This window comes from Oncorhynchus mykiss, chromosome 7 (genome assembly GCF_057628025.1).
Source record: "Oncorhynchus mykiss isolate SJ-2025 chromosome 7, ASM5762802v1, whole genome shotgun sequence".
Lineage (NCBI taxonomy): Eukaryota > Metazoa > Chordata > Actinopteri > Salmoniformes > Salmonidae > Oncorhynchus > Oncorhynchus mykiss.
The window spans coordinates 78,377,262-78,396,223 of record NC_143028.1 but is presented as its reverse complement, the minus strand read 5'-3'; the positions used below and the strand labels follow the sequence as shown (position 1 = coordinate 78,396,223).

The 18,962-nt window shown below is 44.2% G+C and overlaps 2 protein-coding genes across 2 annotated transcripts; both read left to right on the top strand.

Moving 5' to 3' along the window:
* The first annotated feature begins 788 nt into the window (after window positions 1-788).
* On the top strand, window positions 789-3,965 carry stl3 (rhamnose binding lectin STL3). The gene is given in 9 exon segments (NM_001124197.1): window positions 789-819; window positions 1,112-1,147; window positions 1,228-1,272; window positions 1,413-1,548; window positions 1,675-1,793; window positions 3,034-3,078; window positions 3,179-3,314; window positions 3,392-3,499; window positions 3,733-3,965. Coding segments are annotated over 8 exon segments (654 nt in total). The 3' UTR covers window positions 3,498-3,499; window positions 3,733-3,965.
* Window positions 3,966-14,306: 10,341 nt separating this feature from the next.
* On the top strand, window positions 14,307-17,513 carry LOC149982686 (L-rhamnose-binding lectin CSL3-like). The gene is made up of 9 exons (XM_090242340.1): window positions 14,307-14,390; window positions 14,683-14,718; window positions 14,796-14,840; window positions 14,968-15,103; window positions 15,220-15,338; window positions 16,566-16,610; window positions 16,711-16,846; window positions 16,924-17,031; window positions 17,280-17,513. Exons 1-8 carry the CDS (start codon window positions 14,360-14,362, stop codon window positions 17,027-17,029), a joined length of 654 nt encoding a protein of 217 aa, XP_090098466.1. The 5' UTR covers window positions 14,307-14,359; the 3' UTR covers window positions 17,030-17,031; window positions 17,280-17,513.
* The last annotated feature ends 1,449 nt before the right edge of the window (window positions 17,514-18,962 follow it).

Genomic DNA, 18,962 nt, shown 5'->3' with positions numbered 1-18,962 from the left:
TTGAGCAGGGCTCTACAATGAAACAAGGCAATAATTACCAATCAAAACAGCACTGGACAAGGCATATTGACATTAGGGAGAGGCATGCGTAGCCGAGTGATCATTGGGTCCATTGAGTAGCTGGGCGAGCTGGAGGCACAGCGATTCAGACAGCTTGCGGGCCTGGGCTTGCAGGCTAGCAGAAGGGCCTTAGAGGGACTTTACGATGGACAACGTCATTTGTAGCCCCTTCGTGCGGTTACGTCGGCAGATCAGTCATGATGGATCAACAGGACTCCGTGTAGTAAAAGGGTCCAGGCCAATTGTCAAAAAATGTATAGTAGCCCACAGACGGGCCGACCTCGGGTGTGAAGGTAGGCAACAACACATCCGCCACGCTGATCCTCAAGACTGTGGAACAACAAGGGTGTGATCTAAGCCTCCTCCTGTCCTCCCTTTTCACCCATGACTGTGGCAACTCAATAATCAAGTTTGTTGACAACAGTGATAGGCCTGATTGCCATAGATGGCTACTTTAAAATGTTGGAAGACCTCAATGGCAATGTTCATGCCAAAATGGATTTCATCCATCTAGAGTCCTCTAATCTAATCTAATTCCATGAGACTGACTTAATAGCCAGGTTTTGACCGGCAAACGCCGGCCCCTAATTGCAATGAGGTGCACCTGGAGACAAATAGATACACCTGGGTAAATTAAGACATGTCACATAACACAAATACCAGGTGTATTGGATCTTGTTATCATCAGTTGCATTTTCTCTGTCAGTACCACTCCTGTACCTGGCATCATGTGCATTTTGAGACTGACGGTGGTCACATGTGAGTATACAAAATCTGTATCTGATGCAGATTAGAATTTAAATATATATTACAATGTTTGTGTTTGTGAGTAAAAAGAAGTACATGTAATAAGATTTGAGGGACTTTCAGTTCCTTTTGGTCAAAAAGGTATTCAAAGCATGGAACATGAGACCAAATGCTGAACTTGACTATAATACACTTAGTATAACTGAAATGCTTGAGTGTAGAGGCCAATGCTGAGTTGTAGCTTCATGGTCCAAGTGCATATGACGTTGAATGTTACTGAAGTAGCTGTGTGATTTTGTTTCAGTGCTGGCTACAGCTTGCTGCACACTAACAGATGGAGGTACTGTATGTAATAATGATGATACTACTTAACCAAGCAAATGTGAGTGGTGTGTAATTCCTGTTTATTTGTCCTAGCAGCAATCAGCATCACATGTGAAGGCTCTGATGCTTTACTGCAATGTGGTAAGCTAGTCCACACTGATGAACAGTGTACTCACCGACCACCTATGATCGTTTATACTGTAGATTAGCGTCACTAGCCCACACCATAGAGACCCATACTTGGCTCTCCTTCGTGCCTCACTGTTCTCCATCTCCCTCAGATGGAGGTAAGATCCATATCAAGCGTGCGAACTACGGTCGTCGTCAACACGATGTGTGTTCTATTGGGCGCCCTGATCACCAACTCACCGACACCAACTGCCTCAGCCAATCCTCCACCAGCAAGATGGCAGAAAGGTACTAGAACCTGTAACTCCTTGGCTGTAGTGTAAACAACCACCAGCAAGAGGGCAGAAATGTGCTGGAACTTGTTGTGTTTACCTGTATGAACTCATGACCTCAACCTGTCTTTGAAACACACAGATGCGGTGGGAAGAGCGAGTGTATTGTCCCTGCATCCAATTTAGTTTTTGGAGACCCCTGTGTCGGGACTTATAAGTACCTGGACACCAAATACTCCTGTGTCCAACAGCAAGAAACAAGTCAGTCTCTGAATGTGTGCTAATAATATTTAGTGGTGGGCACCGATATCCTAATTTGGATTCGATGTATTGTCGGTATGACTGTGGCATGTTGGGATACTGTTTAATTCTCCTACCCACTTTTAATCTTATGAAAAAGTAAGCTCAGCTGATTGCTAGGAAATGAATATAATGGGTTGGTTCCCCTATGGTACCAGCTTATTAACTTTTGTTTCTCCAAGTGTAAACCACCCTCACCTGCTAACTAACCCTAGCAAGCTGTGGATATGCAGCTTGTTTAGTTTGAGTAGCCTATAGGGAGGTCAGAGACCTGGCAGTGTGGTGCCAAGATGCCAAAGGAACTGGTAGTGGACTACAGGAAACTGAGGGCTGAGCCCGTCCCTGCCAGGAGGCTAAAAGGATTGGTATCAGCCCTCCGATCCTGAATTCTACACCATTGAAAGCTTCTTGACTGGCTGCATCACCACTAGGTATGGCATCTGACCACAAGGTTCTACAGAGGGTATCGCTTACGGCCCAGTACGTCGGAGGCCGCGCTCCCTGCATCAGGATTTCGACACCACGTGTGTCAGCAGGCCATACATTGTCAATAACTCGCGCAACCCAAGTTATACTGGTCTCTGTTACTCCATAACAAATGGTACGGATGTACCAAGTCTGGAACCAACAGGACCCTGAACGGCTTCTACTTCCACCAAGCCATAACTGCTGAGTTACTACCCGACTCTCTGCATTGACCCTTCTTGCAGTAACTTTTGACTTGTCTCATATGCTGCTGCTGTTCCTTTAAATTGACATATCTAGCTCAATTAGCCAGCAAGAACATGGAAGGGTTAATCTGGTTTACCATGTTTCAGTGAACGGTAACTTGCTAGTGCAACTCCCACAGTTTTGTAGGGTTTATAGCCAATCTGACAGCTGGCACAAACTGCGTAGAAATACAGATTAGGTGTAGCAGGTCAACTTTATTTTTTCACCAGTTTAGGTCTAGCCAGCCAGTTTGCTTAACATGTTAGCATTTTGAGAACTGCTCATAAGGAAGTGAAACTAAAAGGTAACGGTGGAAGATGACGCGCCTAACTTTTTGTACTTTGGTTCATGCTAACGAGTTTATAATGACTTTTAAAAAATGCACCTGAAATCAACATTCCCTTTTAGTGCCCATCACTAACACTTCACCAGGCTAATGTATGTCTTAATGTGTCTGGCCAGTGGTGTAACTCCTGTGTTGTCTTTGCAGTAAGCAGCATCATATGTGAAGGCTCTGATTCTCAACTACTATGTGGTAAGCTGGTCAACACTACCGTACAATTTAATCATGTGGCGCCGTGTATATTAGTCACTAGCCCACACCAACACCCAGGTTTGTCCTTTCTCTTCCTCAGATCGAGGTGAGATCCGTATTCAGCGTGCCAACTATGGTCGTCGTCAACACGATGTGTGTTCCATTGGGCGCCCACATAAACAACTCAAAAACACCAACTGCCTCAGCCAATCCACCACCAGCATAATGGCAGAAAGGTACGGAAACCTTCAGCGTGCATTTAGCTGTAGGAAGTCATTGGCTGTGGTGTTAACCTCTACCTGTTGACACACAGGTGTGATGGAAAGCGCCAGTGTATCGTCAAGGTATCCAACTCTGTGTTCGGTGACCCCTGTGTCGGAACCTATAAGTACTTGGATGTGGCTTACACCTGTGACTGAATGTGAGTTTTGTATATGTGCACATGACTGGGAACTAGAATTTGTATTTTATTTTACCTTTATCTAACTAGACAAGTCAGTTAAGAACAAATTCTTATTTTCAATGACAACCCACTGTTCAGTGGCAGAACGACAGATTGGTACATTGTCAGCTCGTGATTTGTACTTGCAACCTTTCGGTTACTAGTCCAACTCTCTAACCACTAGACTACCCTGCTGACGATTTGTCTTTCAGGATATCTTCCTGGGGAGCCTGAAGATGTACAAGGCTTCAGGGATATCTTCATCAGGTTGTGCTGTTTTCCTCCAACCTCCAAATCAACTTCAATGACCATTGTAAACCTGTGTAGATTGTTTAAGAAATGCTTCAACACCATTTCTGAACTGTGGTTGTTGGTCTGAATTAAATGAAGCGGCAGGAAGACGATACTAGTTGCCTCTTGTACATTAATAAATGTCACACCAATATTACTGAACATGTGTCCTTTATTCTCTCTTACAAGCTTTTCACCGGACTCATTTGTACCTGGGGCTAACGTGCCTTTGTCTTGATGTCTGTAATCTGTGCCCACCTTTAGGCAGTTGTAGGCAAGTTAAATACTCATTGTGATCACTTTCCTGACCACCTCAGGCGGTATGATCTGGATGGTCAAACTATTTTTAAATCAATTGTACCCGGGTCTCAACTCACTGACAGGTAGTACTTATGACATCAGCAGCCTTAATGGTCCTAATTTGTATGCATCACCAGCTAATCTGGTCACAAAGCAGGCTGGGTAAGACATTTTTATACAATGTGTAGTCCTTACAAACCTTGATTGCTAAGTGGTAGGCTCCTGATTCCAAGAACACAGGATGAGATGTTACTATCCTTTGGTGCAAGTACTTCCAAGAGTTCATGAACAGTGAGCCTGGTGAAATTTGGGGAGCGCACCGTCAGTGTACCTTTGGTTCCTAGCGTGTTACGGCCTTTCGCACTATACACCCTCCCCAATGGCGGCCAGCAACAGAATGATCAATCCTACGCTTGCGTCCCCATTCCCAATTAGTCATAGGAGTTGCCTTGTTAGCCAACATCCCATGGGACTATGCATGGCAGGGGTGTCCCCCACAATGACCCACAATGTCATGTCTGAGGGCTGCTGTTGCCTCCTGGACTGCTTTTCCTGGCCTCCATTTGCGCCCAGTTGCCAAGGTCGGCGTGTTGATGCTCACTACTGGGTCTCGAGATTCATTCAGTGTCATCTGGAGCCTGGTTTTTTGCACACTTGAATTCCTCTGATAGACTTGTGAGGGGCAGCTTGAGGACACCATCTCCATAGAGGCCTATGGTGGTAAGGCATCGTGGAACTCCGAGCCACTTTAAGTAGCCTGTGACTCCTCTTTCCATCTTCTCCACTGTTATTGGCACCTCATACTCTGCTAGGGGCCACAACACCCGTTGTAGGAGACCAAACTGCAGACACCAGGCCTTTAACTTTCCAGGTAGCTTGGTGTTGTCGATGTACTGTAGGCTACTAATGTCTTTGCACAGCTGTTGCACCTGGTCTTTGTCCTTCAGGCTTGCATCATAACACATTCCAAGGCTTTTTACCGGCTGCTCAGACACTGTTGGGAGTTGGTCATCTCCGATGAATTTCAGGTCAGAGTTCTCCCTTCACAATTGAGATGCTGCGTGACTTGGATGGTTTAATCTTCATACGGGCCCAGCTGATCTTCAAGTTTTCTGAGCATTCTCCTGGTGCATGGGACTGGTGGTCAATGTTGTAATGTAGGCTCTGAGTGGCGGGAGGCGGAAACCAGTCGACTCACTGTCCACCAGCAACCCATTTTGAGGATCTGATAACCTCCATTGCCATTATGAATGCCAACGGAGAAATGGTACATCCCGCCATTATACCTACATTCAGGCACTGCCATGAGGTTGTGTAGCAGAACTGCAGATCCTGGAAATGGGACTTCACCAGGGTTGTGATGGTGTCCGGTATGTTGAAAAATCTGAAGGCAGACCACAGGAGTTCATGGGGCACAGAGCCAAATGCATTGGCGAGGTCGAGGAAGACTACATGGAGGTCCCTTTTCTCCACCTTGGCCATTTGGATCTGGTGCCAGATCATGTTGGAATGTTCCAAGCAGCCAGAGAACCCAGATATTCCTGCCTTCTGTACAGATGTATCGACGTACGCATTCCTTTGCGGGTACTCGGCCATCCTCTGGGCAATGACCCTAAAGAAGATTTTACCCTCGACATTCAGTAAGGAGATTGGGCGGAATTGGCTGATGTTCACTGCATCCTTCTCCTTAGGGATCAAGACCCCGCCTACCCTATGCCACACTTTGGGTATTATCTTATTTTGCCAAGCTGTTCTCATAAGCCTCCAGAGGAACCTCAGGACGTCTGGTGCGTTCTTATACACTTTGTACGGGACTCCATTTGGCCCCGGGGCTGATGCTGTTCTTGCCTGTCGAACTGTGTTTTCCACCTCTTTCCATGTCGGAGGGCTGGTCTCAATATGATGTTCCGGGGGTTCAATGGGTGGGATATCTGATGGGATGGCCAGATGTTCATGTCGCTTTGAGTCAAAGTTTGTGCTCCTCTAGGTCTTTCTTTGTTGTTTTTAGAGCTCCACTTTTTTCTTTCGTGAAGAGACTTTTAAGGAACTTGGAGGGATCTTTATAGAATCGAGTTCTAGTTTGTTCTTTCTTCCTTCTGCGTTTCTGTAGGTTCTCTGCTCTACGAAGGGATGCCAACCGGGTTTTGATGTCAGCCTGAAGTGCCTCTATGCCCTCCTTTTCCACTTCCGAGGCCTTCTTCCACTGTTTCTTAAGCTGTCTCCTTTCTTGAACGAGGCGCTTGATTTCTTGTTGCCGCCTGGAAACTGGTGGGGTTGGAACCTTTCTCCTGCCTTTTGCCTCTTGCACTCCAAAGCTTTCTGCCCCGTACTCATAGATGTCCCCCATCCTCTCCAACTTCTTCTCCACTGTGCCTCGAAGTTTCGAGGGTCAAGATAAAGTCAGTATTCATTGTTTCCCACAACTTCTTGTTACTGGCGCCAGGCCACTTCACATACGGTCTGTGCCCTGGTAGTCTCCTCTCGACTGCAGGTCTGGGAGGCTCGGTGAGTTCCACTCCTGTTGTTTGTTCCACCTCAGTTGTTACTTCGGTGCTTGAGTTTATGTCCTCCATGACAGTGGTACTGATGCACTGCAAACTATGGCTTGCGTCCAGTTGCTGTGCATCATTCGACTGATTTGATCGCTTTCGAAGAAAGTAATCAATGCGAGGCCTCTGTCTCTCTTTACCCAACACCCCTTCTTCCCCTGGTGGATCCTCAACCCATGGTGTGATGTAACTTTCCTCCAACTACAGACACATACCTGCATCTGTTTGTGGCCCGCTGTTGCAGCGGAACTTGTGACAGTTGCTGTAGTGTTCTCTTGTGCTGTGCTCTCATTACTTGTAGTTGTTTCCGGTCCAGTCGTTACCATGTTGTCAGCCGATGAGTCATCTTCCGCCCCCGCAGACTCTAGGGGTATTCTCGTATGTTGACTTTCTGTAGCTAAAGCGGGTGTTTCCAACATGCATGGGAAGCTACCCCATGACTGTCCCAGTGGGGTCTATTCCCTCCTGTCAGCCGTCTCTCCGTGCCGCCACAAGGACTTTCCCCTGTTGTCAGCTGATCTTTCTCAGCAGTCACTGGACAAGTCCAGATATTCAGATTCCAAGAACACAGGATGGGATATTACTATCCTTTGTGCAAGCACTTCCAAGAGTTCATGAACAGTGAGCCTGGTGAAATGTGGGGAGTGCATCGTCAGTAGTGTACCTTTGGTTCCTAGGGTGTTTCGGCGTTTCACACTATACACCCTCCCCAAAGGCGGCCAGTGACAGGGTGATCAATCCTACGCTTGCGTCCCATTCCCAGTTAGTCATAGGAGTTGCCTTCCTGAACTGAATGTTACCGTGACGTGTGAATTCAGCCAGAGATGATTTCATCTCGTAATAAACTTACTTACTAACAGCCTCTTATCCAGAGACACAAAGGGTCAAGGGCACATCGACAGATCTCCCACAATATCAAATGGGGACCTGACCGATACAGCCCTCTAAGAGCTGCCCCTCATACATCAGATTCCACCCTGAGGAGAAATACATTTAATTCCAATTCCCTGCCCCATGCACCACCAATGAACAAGAAACATCCAGGCCAATGTAACAGCAAGGCCAACGATGTATGGAATTATGTCCATCTATGAGCATTTTAATGTGTATGCATTTGTACAAACACCTGCATGGCATTAGCCTCAACTATATCAACAAAGCCCCTCAGTGTCATTCAAATGTATTTGTTTAATTTTGAGTTTATTTTACATCTGTCATTCTATCCTTTGCCCAGCAACTCCACTCCCCCTTATCTCCAATTCCACATCCCAAACCTCAGCTTCCCTTAGCCCATCCCACCTGTCTCTGCTGGCCACACACTTTGGATTTCTACGCAGCATATATATTTCAACTATGCTGTGATTAACATACAATTTCTATTGAATAGACTACAGATTGAGTTGAGAAACAGATCTCCAATAGTACTATATATAGGGTCAATTTTAGATCAATGTTTTGCATTTTCAACCATTCCTGAGAAGCTACTTGAGGGTAATACTAAAAGAAATGGTCAATTGATTCTGTATTCTCACAAATCTGCATTAGCTGAAAAGCACAAGTCTTGAATACACCCTGTACCATGGAATCGGTTAAATCAAATAGATCTTCCCAACTATTTTGCAATCTAAATGACACTGATATCAACATCCTGGTCCTCAAATGAAACTGGTATACATTCCTATTTATGATATTTTTATTCCTCCAAGTTCTGATCATTTATATTTGGCAGACAGACCACTTCCCTACCTCCTTCTGCTGCCACAAGCCTCCATTTTTGGGGTAATGCTGTAGTCAATTGGTTATAATCTTGGACTGAGCAGACCTTTCCAGATAATTCTGATAACTCCATGAAAGACAACTCAACCGTTCCAATTTACAATATAATTTAAAAACAAAATAGCCTTTTCAAACTGGTTTCCCATAAATACAGGTCTTTCATCACCCAGCACATTTATATTCAGCCATAATATTTGTTCTATCTTTTCAGGGGGATGAATTTGAAATTGTAGCCAGCTCTACAATTCTTGTTTGAGAAAGAGAGAGACTTTGAAAAAGGTATCATTTGCAGTCAATCAAAAATGAGACAATGAAATCTGTACACAGGCAAAAGGCTATTTAAACAGTGGATTAGCTTTTCTTAGTAGTTTACTTGAGAACCATTTAGGGTTCAAATACAACTTTTGAATAAGTGAAGATTCAAGAGATGTTTAGTGCTTTTATATTTAATAATCTCACAACACTCAAATCATATTCCTTATATAGCCAGGGTAGCCTAGTGGTTAGAGTGTTGGACTAGTAACTGAAAGGTTGCAAGTTCAAATCCCTGAGCTGACAATCTGTCGTTCTGCCCCTGAACAGGCAGTTAACCCACTGTTCCTAGGCCGTCATTGAAAATAAGAATTTGTTCTTAACTGACTTGCCTAGTTAAATAAAGGTAAAATAAAAAATCCCACTGTTGGTTTGCTTCTGAAGCTTAGCTAAGCAGAGTTGGTCCTGGTAAGTCCCTGGGTGGGAGAACAGATGCTTCTGGAAGTGGTGTTGGAGGGTCATTAGGAGGCACCCTTTCCTCTTGTCTAAAACATATCCTAATGACCAAAGGCCATCTTTTGGATGTGACGTTAAATGGGTGTCCTGACTCTCTGTGGTCACTAAATATCCCATGGCACTGATCGCAAGAGTAGGGGTGTTAACCACAATGTCCTGGCTAAATTCCCAATCTGTCCTTCATACCATCATGGCCACTTAATCATCCCTGTTTTATAATTGGCTCACTCATCCCCCCTCTTCTACCCTGTAACTATTCCCCAGGTTGTTGCTGTAAATGAGTATGGGTTCTCAGACAACTTACCTATTTAAATAAAAATATACAAATGTATAAATATAGATATTCACACTGTATCTTGTCTGGTTTAGAATCCCAGATAAAGCTAAGTATGTTTTGCTCATACGATTTGAAAAACAAATCATCAGGAGTAGGCAGCGCCATAAGTAAGTGAGTAAACTGAGATATGACTAAGGAGTTAATCAGGGAAAATGTTCCGTGAATAGACAAGTATTACCTCTACATGGTTGCAGGATCTTGTCTGTTTTCTAATGAAATTCATTGTGTAGGACTCATTTAATATTTTTTTTAATGAATACCAAGCATTTCTGCTTCACCGTCAGCCCATTTTTTAAATATGAACTGCATAGTAATGTAAAAGTTGTATTTTTTTAAAGATCCAATACGTAATATTGTACACATCATAATTAGGTTTTAGTCCAGAGAGTCCAGAAAAGTTAGCTAGATCTTCAATGAGACATTGCAGGGATCTAGCTAGCAGATTAAATATAAAACTTGAGTCATCGGCATACATGGACACCTTTGTTTTTAAGCCTTGGATTTATAATCCTCTAATGTTGTTATTTGAAATGAATTAATAGCTAGCATTTCGAGAGCCATAATGAATAGATATGGTGACAGCGGACCCCCCCGTTTAACTCTTCTTGACAATTCAAAACTCTCTGAGAAGTAGCTGCTATTTACTATTATACACCTGGGGTTGCTATACAGTACTTTTACCCATTTCTAAGAGAATCACTGAAATTGTAAACATCCAGACATTTTATGAATACATTTGTAGTACGTAATTGCCTGTGGACCCTGCCACATATACGTCTCTTGTCTGGGCCATTGAATTGGAGAAAAAGGGGGTAAAAAAAGACAGTCCACCCAGGACTCATTCATCAACATTGAAGAACCTACATCATCAGTCACAGTCCTTATTAGGAAATGTGTTGATGATGATGTGCCCACAATAAAAATCCCTACAGGTCTAAACCAAAAACCCTGGATGAACGGAGATATTCCATACTGTAGCATTCGATGTCAGCAGAACGAACATGATGACCTGGTGGTGTGCAATGCCTAGCAGGTACGAGCTCCAAAAATAAATTAGGATACAAAAAGACAAGACTGAAACTTTAATTGATGTCCGACAACTCAAACTTGCGTCGCGTGGCAAGAACTTCAGACTATCACAGACTGAAAAAGGCAATCCTGCTGTGCGATGCCCACCAAAACCTCCCTCTCAGACGAGCTTAACTTATTCTATGTTCGCTCCGAGGTAGACAATACCAAGTCATCAAGGAGAACTCTTGCTGCTCTGAATGACCAGGTGCTTCAAAGGATTTGATTGTTGACTTCTGGAAGCAGAGGATGGAACATACCCTGATCCACATCACTGCGGACTCGTCATGGACCAACATGACAACAGCGTCTCTACTTCCTAAGGTGGCTGACGAAATTTGGCATGCTGCCTCCTCTCTAAATACTACTACTGCACCACCGTCCTGAGGGGATGCATCATGGCCTGGAATGGCAATTCCTCCGTCCACAACTGCAAGGCACTCCAGCGGGTTGTGAAGTACATCACTGGGACCGTGCCCTCACCCATCCAGGACATCTGCCTGAGGAAGGCATGCAGCATTATCAAGGACCCCACACAAATCAACCACAAATTCTTCTCTCCCTTATCGTCGGGCAGACCTATATTGGTGCATGCAATCTGATTCCAACTGGCTTAGAGACCGTTTCTTTCTACAATCCATCAGACTACTGACTACAGATATTTTGCACATGTTATTGCAGGTGCAGCAAAATGTGCATGTTACAAGCTTTAGTTAAAGTGCAGTAATACCTAACATTACAAAACAATTAACACAAATCCCCAAAAATGTTAATAAAGCAATTAAGAAATATCAGAATGAGCAATGTCAGGGTAAACAAAAATATGAATGAAAAATAAATATATATACAGTATATATATATACACTGAGTATACAAAACATTACATAGACTGACCAGGTGAATCCAGGTGGAAGCTTTGATCCCTTATTGATGTCCCTTGTAAAATCCACTTCAATCAGTGTACATGAAGGGTAGGTGATTGGTTAAACAAGGATTTTTAAGCCTTGAGACAATTGAGACATGGATCAGCAGGACTCTGTGCAGTAAAAGGGTCCAGGCCAATTTTCAAAATATGTACAGTAGCCCCCCAAAACTTGTCTGATGGACTTCTTCAGCTGACAGTCCGGTGTGCTCTGGACAGCTAGCGAGCCGCGGATTGCAGGCTAGCAGATGGGCATTCAGGGGACGTCGCGACGGGGGAGCCAGTTGAAACCCCCTCGGGCGGAATACGTCAGTTGTCCAGTCGTGATGGATCGGCAGGGCTCCATATCGGCAATTAAAGGGGTCCAGGCCAATTGGCAAAATAGGTATTGTAGCTTAAGGAGTGGCTGATTGACCTCTTCAGCTAGCTGGGAGATGGGCCTAGCATAGGCTAGCTCCAGGCTAATTGGTGGTTGCTTCGGGACAGAGACGTTAGCCAGGAGAAGCCAATCGGATAGCAGCTAGCTAGCTACGATGACATAGTTGAAAAGGTTCTGAGCTTGAGGTAAGAATCCAGAGATATGGAGAAAAAGAAGCCCGATTAGCTCTGGTTTGAGTCGGGCTGTGCAGACTGGCGAGAGATGTCCTTGGCTAAAGGTAGCTGATGACCACTAGCAGTGGCAAGCTGACTACTAGCTAGTAGCTAGTTAGCTGGCTAGCTTCTGTTAGGGGTTCCGGATCAAATGTAAAGAAAATAGCAGAATCATACCACATCACCAAGCTTGGACAATTGGTCTCAACCCCGCCCTTTGCAGCTGGGCAGACATACTGACCTCGGGTGTGAAGGTAGGCAACAACACCTGCTGATCCTCAAGACTGTGGAACAAAAAGGGTGTGTGCTCAACCTCCTCTTGTACTCCCTGTTCACCCATGACTGAGTGGCAACTCAATCATCAAGTTTGCTGACAACAGTGGTAGGCCTGATATCCAACAACGACAAGACGGCATACAGGGAGGATGTGAGGACCCTGACGGAATGGTGCCAGGAAAATAACCTCTCCCTCAATGTCAACAAAACAATGGAGATGATTGTGGATTACAGTAGACAGCAGAGAGAGCTAGTCCCCATCAAATTCTACAGGGTCGCACTGGAGAGGACGAAAAGCTTCAAGTTACTCGGCGTGCACATCACAATCAACCTGAAATTATGCATTCACAGAGACAATGTGATGAAGGCGCAACAGCGCCTACTCAACATCAGGAGGCTGAAGAAAGTTGGCTTGTCCTGTAAGAACCTCATGAACTTCTACAGGTGCACCATTGAGAGGTTGCTGTAGGGCTGTGTCAACGCCTAGTACGGCAATTGCAACCAAAGGGCTCCCCAAATGGTGGTGCGGTCAGCCCAACGCATCACCGGGAGCACACTGCCTGCCCTCCAGGACACCTACAGCGCTCGGTGTCACAGATAGGCCAAGAAGATCATCAAGGACCTCAGCCACTCGAGCCATGGCCTGTTCACCCTGCTACCATCCAGAAGGAGGTGATAGTACAGGAGCATCAAAGCTGTGACCAAGAGATAGAAGTTTCTTACTCCAGTCCATCGAACGTTAAAATCGTCTCCTCTAGCCGACCTCCTCCAAGCACCCTGCCCAAACTTAGTCACTAATAAAAGCAGGGTACAGGGTTGATACCACTTGGTACTCTACCCTGTACCATAGAGACTGCTGCCATATGTACATAGTCATTCAACACGGTTCACTTTAATAATGTTTACAATAGAGTACCTGTACTGGGTTCTGTGGTCACCAAACTGCCTTCAAGCGCAGCGGTCTCCCTTCACAGGAGTGGCAACTGGGAACATATAAATGCACAAAATGACTAGGACCAGCCTTTCTGGTCCATGGCGGTGAAGCCTGACAAGTGCAACACCCAAAGGGCTGCAACGTTGACGGGCAAGGCACCTGTCCAGCAGCCCTGAGAATGGACGGTTGAGAGGAAGAGGACGGACACACACTCAGCCACCAGAACAACACATCGTAGGGATCGGACCATAGAGAATGATAGTCACAGTATATCATCTTTATATGTGTCCCATTATGGAGTACGTGAGCGCAAGGGCAGCTCCATTCAAATCAAATAACAAATGTAATTACATGTTATTAAAGTAGTCCATTGTCTTCTATAATTTCTATGAGTTGGTAAACAAATTTGAAGGCTGCACACCATCACAGAGTGTGTTGTTTGAAAAGGTACTGTATGAAGCCAAAGTTGGCAATTTAATGCCACCTACAGTTATGCAGTGTTTGCTCAAGAGTATAATTAATTGGCTGATCCCTCCTGATTACTCGGATTGAATAATGGGGAGCGTTAGCCAGGATGCAACCTTATGGAAGGTTCAGATAAAAATATGCTATATTGAACAAATATGTCTCCCCGACATGGAGATTATTAAGGAAATACGTTGTCTCTATTCATGAAATGTATATCTGCAATGCTCAAAGGTTTTGCGACTGAACGTGGCCGTGTAATTCTTCCTTAATGATGCAGCTCCACCTAGATGGCTACTTTGCTGGAAGCCCTCAGTGGCAATGTTCATGCCTACATGGATTCCATCCATATAGAGTCCTCTATCTAACTCCATGAGACTGACTCAATAGCCAGGTTTTGACCGGCAAACGCTGGCCCCTAATTTGAATGAGGTGCACCTGGAGACAAATAGATACACCTGGGTAAATTAAGACATGTCACATAACATAAATACCGGGTGTATTGGATCTTGTTATCATCAGTTGCATTTTCTCTGTCAGTACCACTCCTGTACCTGGCATCATGTGCATTTTGAGACTGACGGTGGTCACATGTGAGTATACAAAATCTGTATCTGATGCAGATTAGAATTTAAATATATATTACAATGTTTGTATTTGTGAGTAAAAAGAAGTACATGTAGTATGATTTGAGGGACATTCAGTTCCTTTTGGGCAAAAAGGTATTCAAAGCATGGAATATGAGACCAAATGCTGAACTTGACTATAATACACTTAGTATAACTGAAATACACAAGTATGGAGACCAATGCTGAGTTTTAGCTTCATGGTCCAAGTGCATATGATGTTGAATGTTGCTGAACTAGCTGTGTGATGTTGTTTCAGTGCTGGCTACAGCTTGCTGCACACTAACAGATGGAGGTACTGTATGTAATAATGATACTACGTAACCAAGTTAATGTGAGTGGTGTGTAATTCCTGTTTATTTGTCCTGGCAGCAATCAGCATCACGTGTGAAGGCTCTGATGCTTTACTGCAATGTGGTAAGCTGAACAGTATACTCACCGACCACCTATGATCGTTTATACTGTAGATTAGCGTCACTAGCCCACATCATAGAGACCCATACTTGGCTCTCCTTCGTGCCTCACTGTTCTCCATCTCCCTCAGATGGAGGTAAGATCCATATCAAGCGTGCGAACTACGGTCGTCGTCAACACGATGTGTGTTCTATTGGGCGCCCTGATCACCAACTCACCGACACCAACTGCCTCAGCCAATCCTCCACCAGCAAGATGGCAGAAAGGTACTAGAACCTGTAACTCCTTGGCTGTAGTGTAAACAACCACCAGCAAGATGGCTGGAACTTGTTGTGTTTACCTGTATGAACTCATGACCTCAACCTGTCTTTGAAACACACAGATGCGGTGGGAAGAGCGAGTGTATTGTCCCTGCATCCAATTTCGTTTTTGGAGACCCCTGTGTCGGGACTTATAAGTACCTGGACACCAAATACTCCTGTGTCCAACAGCATGAAACAAGTCAGTCTCTGAATGTGTGCTAATAATATTTAGTGGTGGGCACCGATATTTGGATTCGATTTATTGTCGCTATGACTGTGGCATGTTGGGATACTGTTTAATAATCCTACCCACTTTTAATCTTGTAAAAAAGTAAGCTCAGCTGATTGCTAGAAAAGGAATTTAATGGGTTGGTTCCCCTATGGTACCAACTTGTTTGCTTTTGTTTCTCCAAGTGTAAACCACCCTCACCTGCTAACTAACCCTAGCAAGCTGTGGATATGCAGCTTGTTTAGTTTGAGTAGCCTATAGGGAGGTCAGAGACCTGGCAGTGTGGTGCCAAGATGCCAAAGGAACTGGTAGTGGACTACAGGAAACGGAGGGCCGAGCCCTTCCCTGCCAGGAGGCTAAAAGGATTGGTATCAGCCCTCCGATCATGAATTCTACACCATTGAGCGCTTTTTGACTGGCTGCATCACCACTAGGTATGGCATCTGACCACAAGGTGCTACAGAGGGTATCGCGTACGGCCCAGTACATCAGAGGCCGCGCTCCCTGCATCAGGATTTCGACACCACGTGTGTCGGCAGGCCCTACATTGTCATTGACTCGCGCCACCCAAGTTATACTGGTCTCTGCTACCCCATAACAAATGGTACGGATGCACCAAGTCTGGAACCAACAGGACCCTGAACGGCTTCTACTTCCCCAAGCCATAACTGCTGAATGACTACCTGACTATCTGCATTGAACCTTTATGCAGTTACTTTTTTGACTTGTCTCATATGCTGCTGCTGTTCCTTGTTATATTTACATATCTAGCTCAATTAGCCAGCAAGAACATGGAAGGGAAGTGTCTCAAGTTTATTTGATGCTTGTGCACTTAATCTGGTTTACCATATTTCAGTGAACGGTAACTAGCTAGTGCAACTCCCACAGTTTTGTAGGGTTTATAGCCAATCTGACAGATTAGGTGTAGCAGGTCAACTTTATTTTTTCACCAGTTCAGGTCTAGCCAGCCAGTTTGCTTAACATGTTAGCATTTTGAGAACTGCTCATAAGGAAGTGAAACTAAAAGGTAACGGTGGCAGATGACGTGCCTAACTTGTTGTTTAGTTCATGCTAACGAGTTTATAATGACTTTTAAAAAATGCACCTGAAATCAACATTCCCTGTTAGTGCCCATCACCTTCACCAGGCTAATGTATGTCTTGTCTGACCAGTGGTGTAACTCCTGTGTCTTTGCAGTAAGCAGCATCATATGTGAAGGCTCTGATTCTCAACTACTATGTGGTAAGCTGGTAAACGCTACTGTACAGTTTAATCATGTGGTGACGTGTATATTAGTTACTAGCCCACACCAACACCCAGGTTTGTCCTTTCTCTTCCTCAGATCGAGGTGAGATCCGTATTCGGCTTGCCAACTATGGTCGTCGTCAACACGATGTGTGTTCCATTGGGCGCCCACATCAACAACTCAAAAACACCAACTGCCTCAGCCAATCCACCACCAGCAAAATGGCAGAAAGGTACTGAAACCTTCAGTGTGCATTTAGCTGTAGGAAGTCATTGGCTGTGGTGTTAACCTCTACCTGTTGACACACAGGTGTGATGGAAAGCGCCAGTGTATCGTCAAGGTATCCAACTCTGTGTTCGGTGACCCCTGTGTCGGAACCTATAAGTACTTGGATGTGGCTTACACCTGTGACTGAATGTGAGTTTTGTATATGTGCACATGACTGGGAACTAGAATTTGTATTTTATTTTACCTTTATTTAGCAAGGCAGTTAAGAACAAATTCTTATTTTCAATGACTGCCTAGGAACAGTGGGTTGACTGCCTGTTCAGGGGCAGAACAAAATATTTGTACATTGTCAGCTCGTGATTTGTACTTGCAACCTTTCGGTTACTAGTCCAACTCTCTAACCACTAGGCTACCCTGCTGACGATTTTGTCTTGCAGGATATCTTCCTGGGGAACCTGAAGATGTGCAATGCTTCTGGGAAATCTTCATCAGGTCGTGCTGTTTTCCTCTAAATCAACTTCAATGACCTCTGTAAACCTGTGTACTTTGTGCTGAAGCATTTCATAAACCATTTCTGAACTGTGGTTGTTGGTCTGAATTAAACGAAGCGGCAGGAAGACGATACTAGTTGCCTCTTGTACATTAATAAATGTCACACCAATATTACTGAACATGTGTCCTTTTCTCTCTAACTGGTACTAATTGTTATGCATCAACAGCTAATCTGGTCACAAAGCAGGCCTGGATGGGTAAACATTTTAATACAATGTGTAGACCCTACAAACCTTGATCGTTAAGTGGTTGGCTCATAAACCAAATGTTCCCTTGCTGTGTAGATTCAGTTTGACTCTTTCATCTGGTAATAAACATACTTGCAGGGAAGCTGCCCAATCACATTAGTCATCTAACAGCCTCTTAGCCAGAGACAAAGGGTCAACGGCACGTCGACAGATCTCCCACTGTCAAATGGGGACCTGACCAATACAGACCTCCAAGAGCTGCCCCTCAAGCATCAGATTCCACCCTGAGAAATACATTGAATTCCAATCCCTGCCCCATGCACCACCAATGAACAAGAAAAACATCCAGGCCAACAATGTTTGGAATCATGTGCATTTGTTAAACACCTGCATGGCATCAGCCTCAACTGTATCAACAAAGACCCTCGGTGTCAATCAAAAGTTTCTGTTGGAATTAATTTTACATCTGTCATTCTATCCTTTGCCCAGCAACTCCACTCCCCCTTATCTCCAATTCCACATCCCAAACCTCAGCTTCCCTTAGCCCATCCCACCTGTCTCTGCTGGCCACACACTTTGGATTTCTACGCAGCATATATATTTAAACTATGCTGTGATTAACATACAATTTCTATTGAATAGACACATATTGAGATGAGAAACAAGTATATTAGTAATTGACCTGGTCTCCAGATCTCCAAGGATGTTTAGTGTCCATTTTAGATCAATGTTTTGCATTTTCAACCATTCCTGAAGCTACTTGAGGGCAATACTAAAATAAATGGTCAATTGGTTCTGTATTCTCACAAAATATGCATTAGCTGAAAAGCACAAGTCTTGAATCAACTCATACACCCTGTCCCATGGAAGCATGCCATCGGTACATCAAATATCGCTTCCCAACTATTTTGCAATCTAAATGACACATATCAACATCCTAGTCCTCAAATGAAACTGGTATACTTTCCTACTTATGCTATTGTTATTCCTCTGCAAGTTCTGATAATCTATATTGGGCAGACAGACCACTTCCCTACCTCCTGCTACCACCTGCCTCCATTTTTGGGGTAATGCTGTAATCAATTGGTTATAATCTTGGACTGAGTAGACCTTTCCAAATAATTCTGATAACTCCATGAAAGACAAGTCAATCATTCCAATTTACAATACCATTTAAATACCATTTAAATACAAAATACCCTTTTTCAAACGTGTTAACCAATAAATACAGGTCTTTCATCAACCAGCACATTTATATTCAGCCATAATATTTGTTCTCTTTTCAGGGGATGAAATGTAAATTGTAGCCAGCTCTGCAATGCTTGTTTGAAAAGGTATGATTTGCAGTCAATCAAAAATGAGACATCGAAATCTGTACAC

Coding starts and splice junctions, on each gene's coding strand:
- LOC149982686 (XM_090242340.1), top strand. CDS start 14,360: ATGTGCATTTTGAGACTGACGGTGGTCACAT. Junction 14,391..14,682: donor GAGACTGACGGTGGTCACAT/GTGAGTATACAA, acceptor ATGTTGTTTCAG/TGCTGGCTACAGCTTGCTGC. Junction 16,847..16,923: donor ACCAGCAAAATGGCAGAAAG/GTACTGAAACCT, acceptor GTTGACACACAG/GTGTGATGGAAAGCGCCAGT.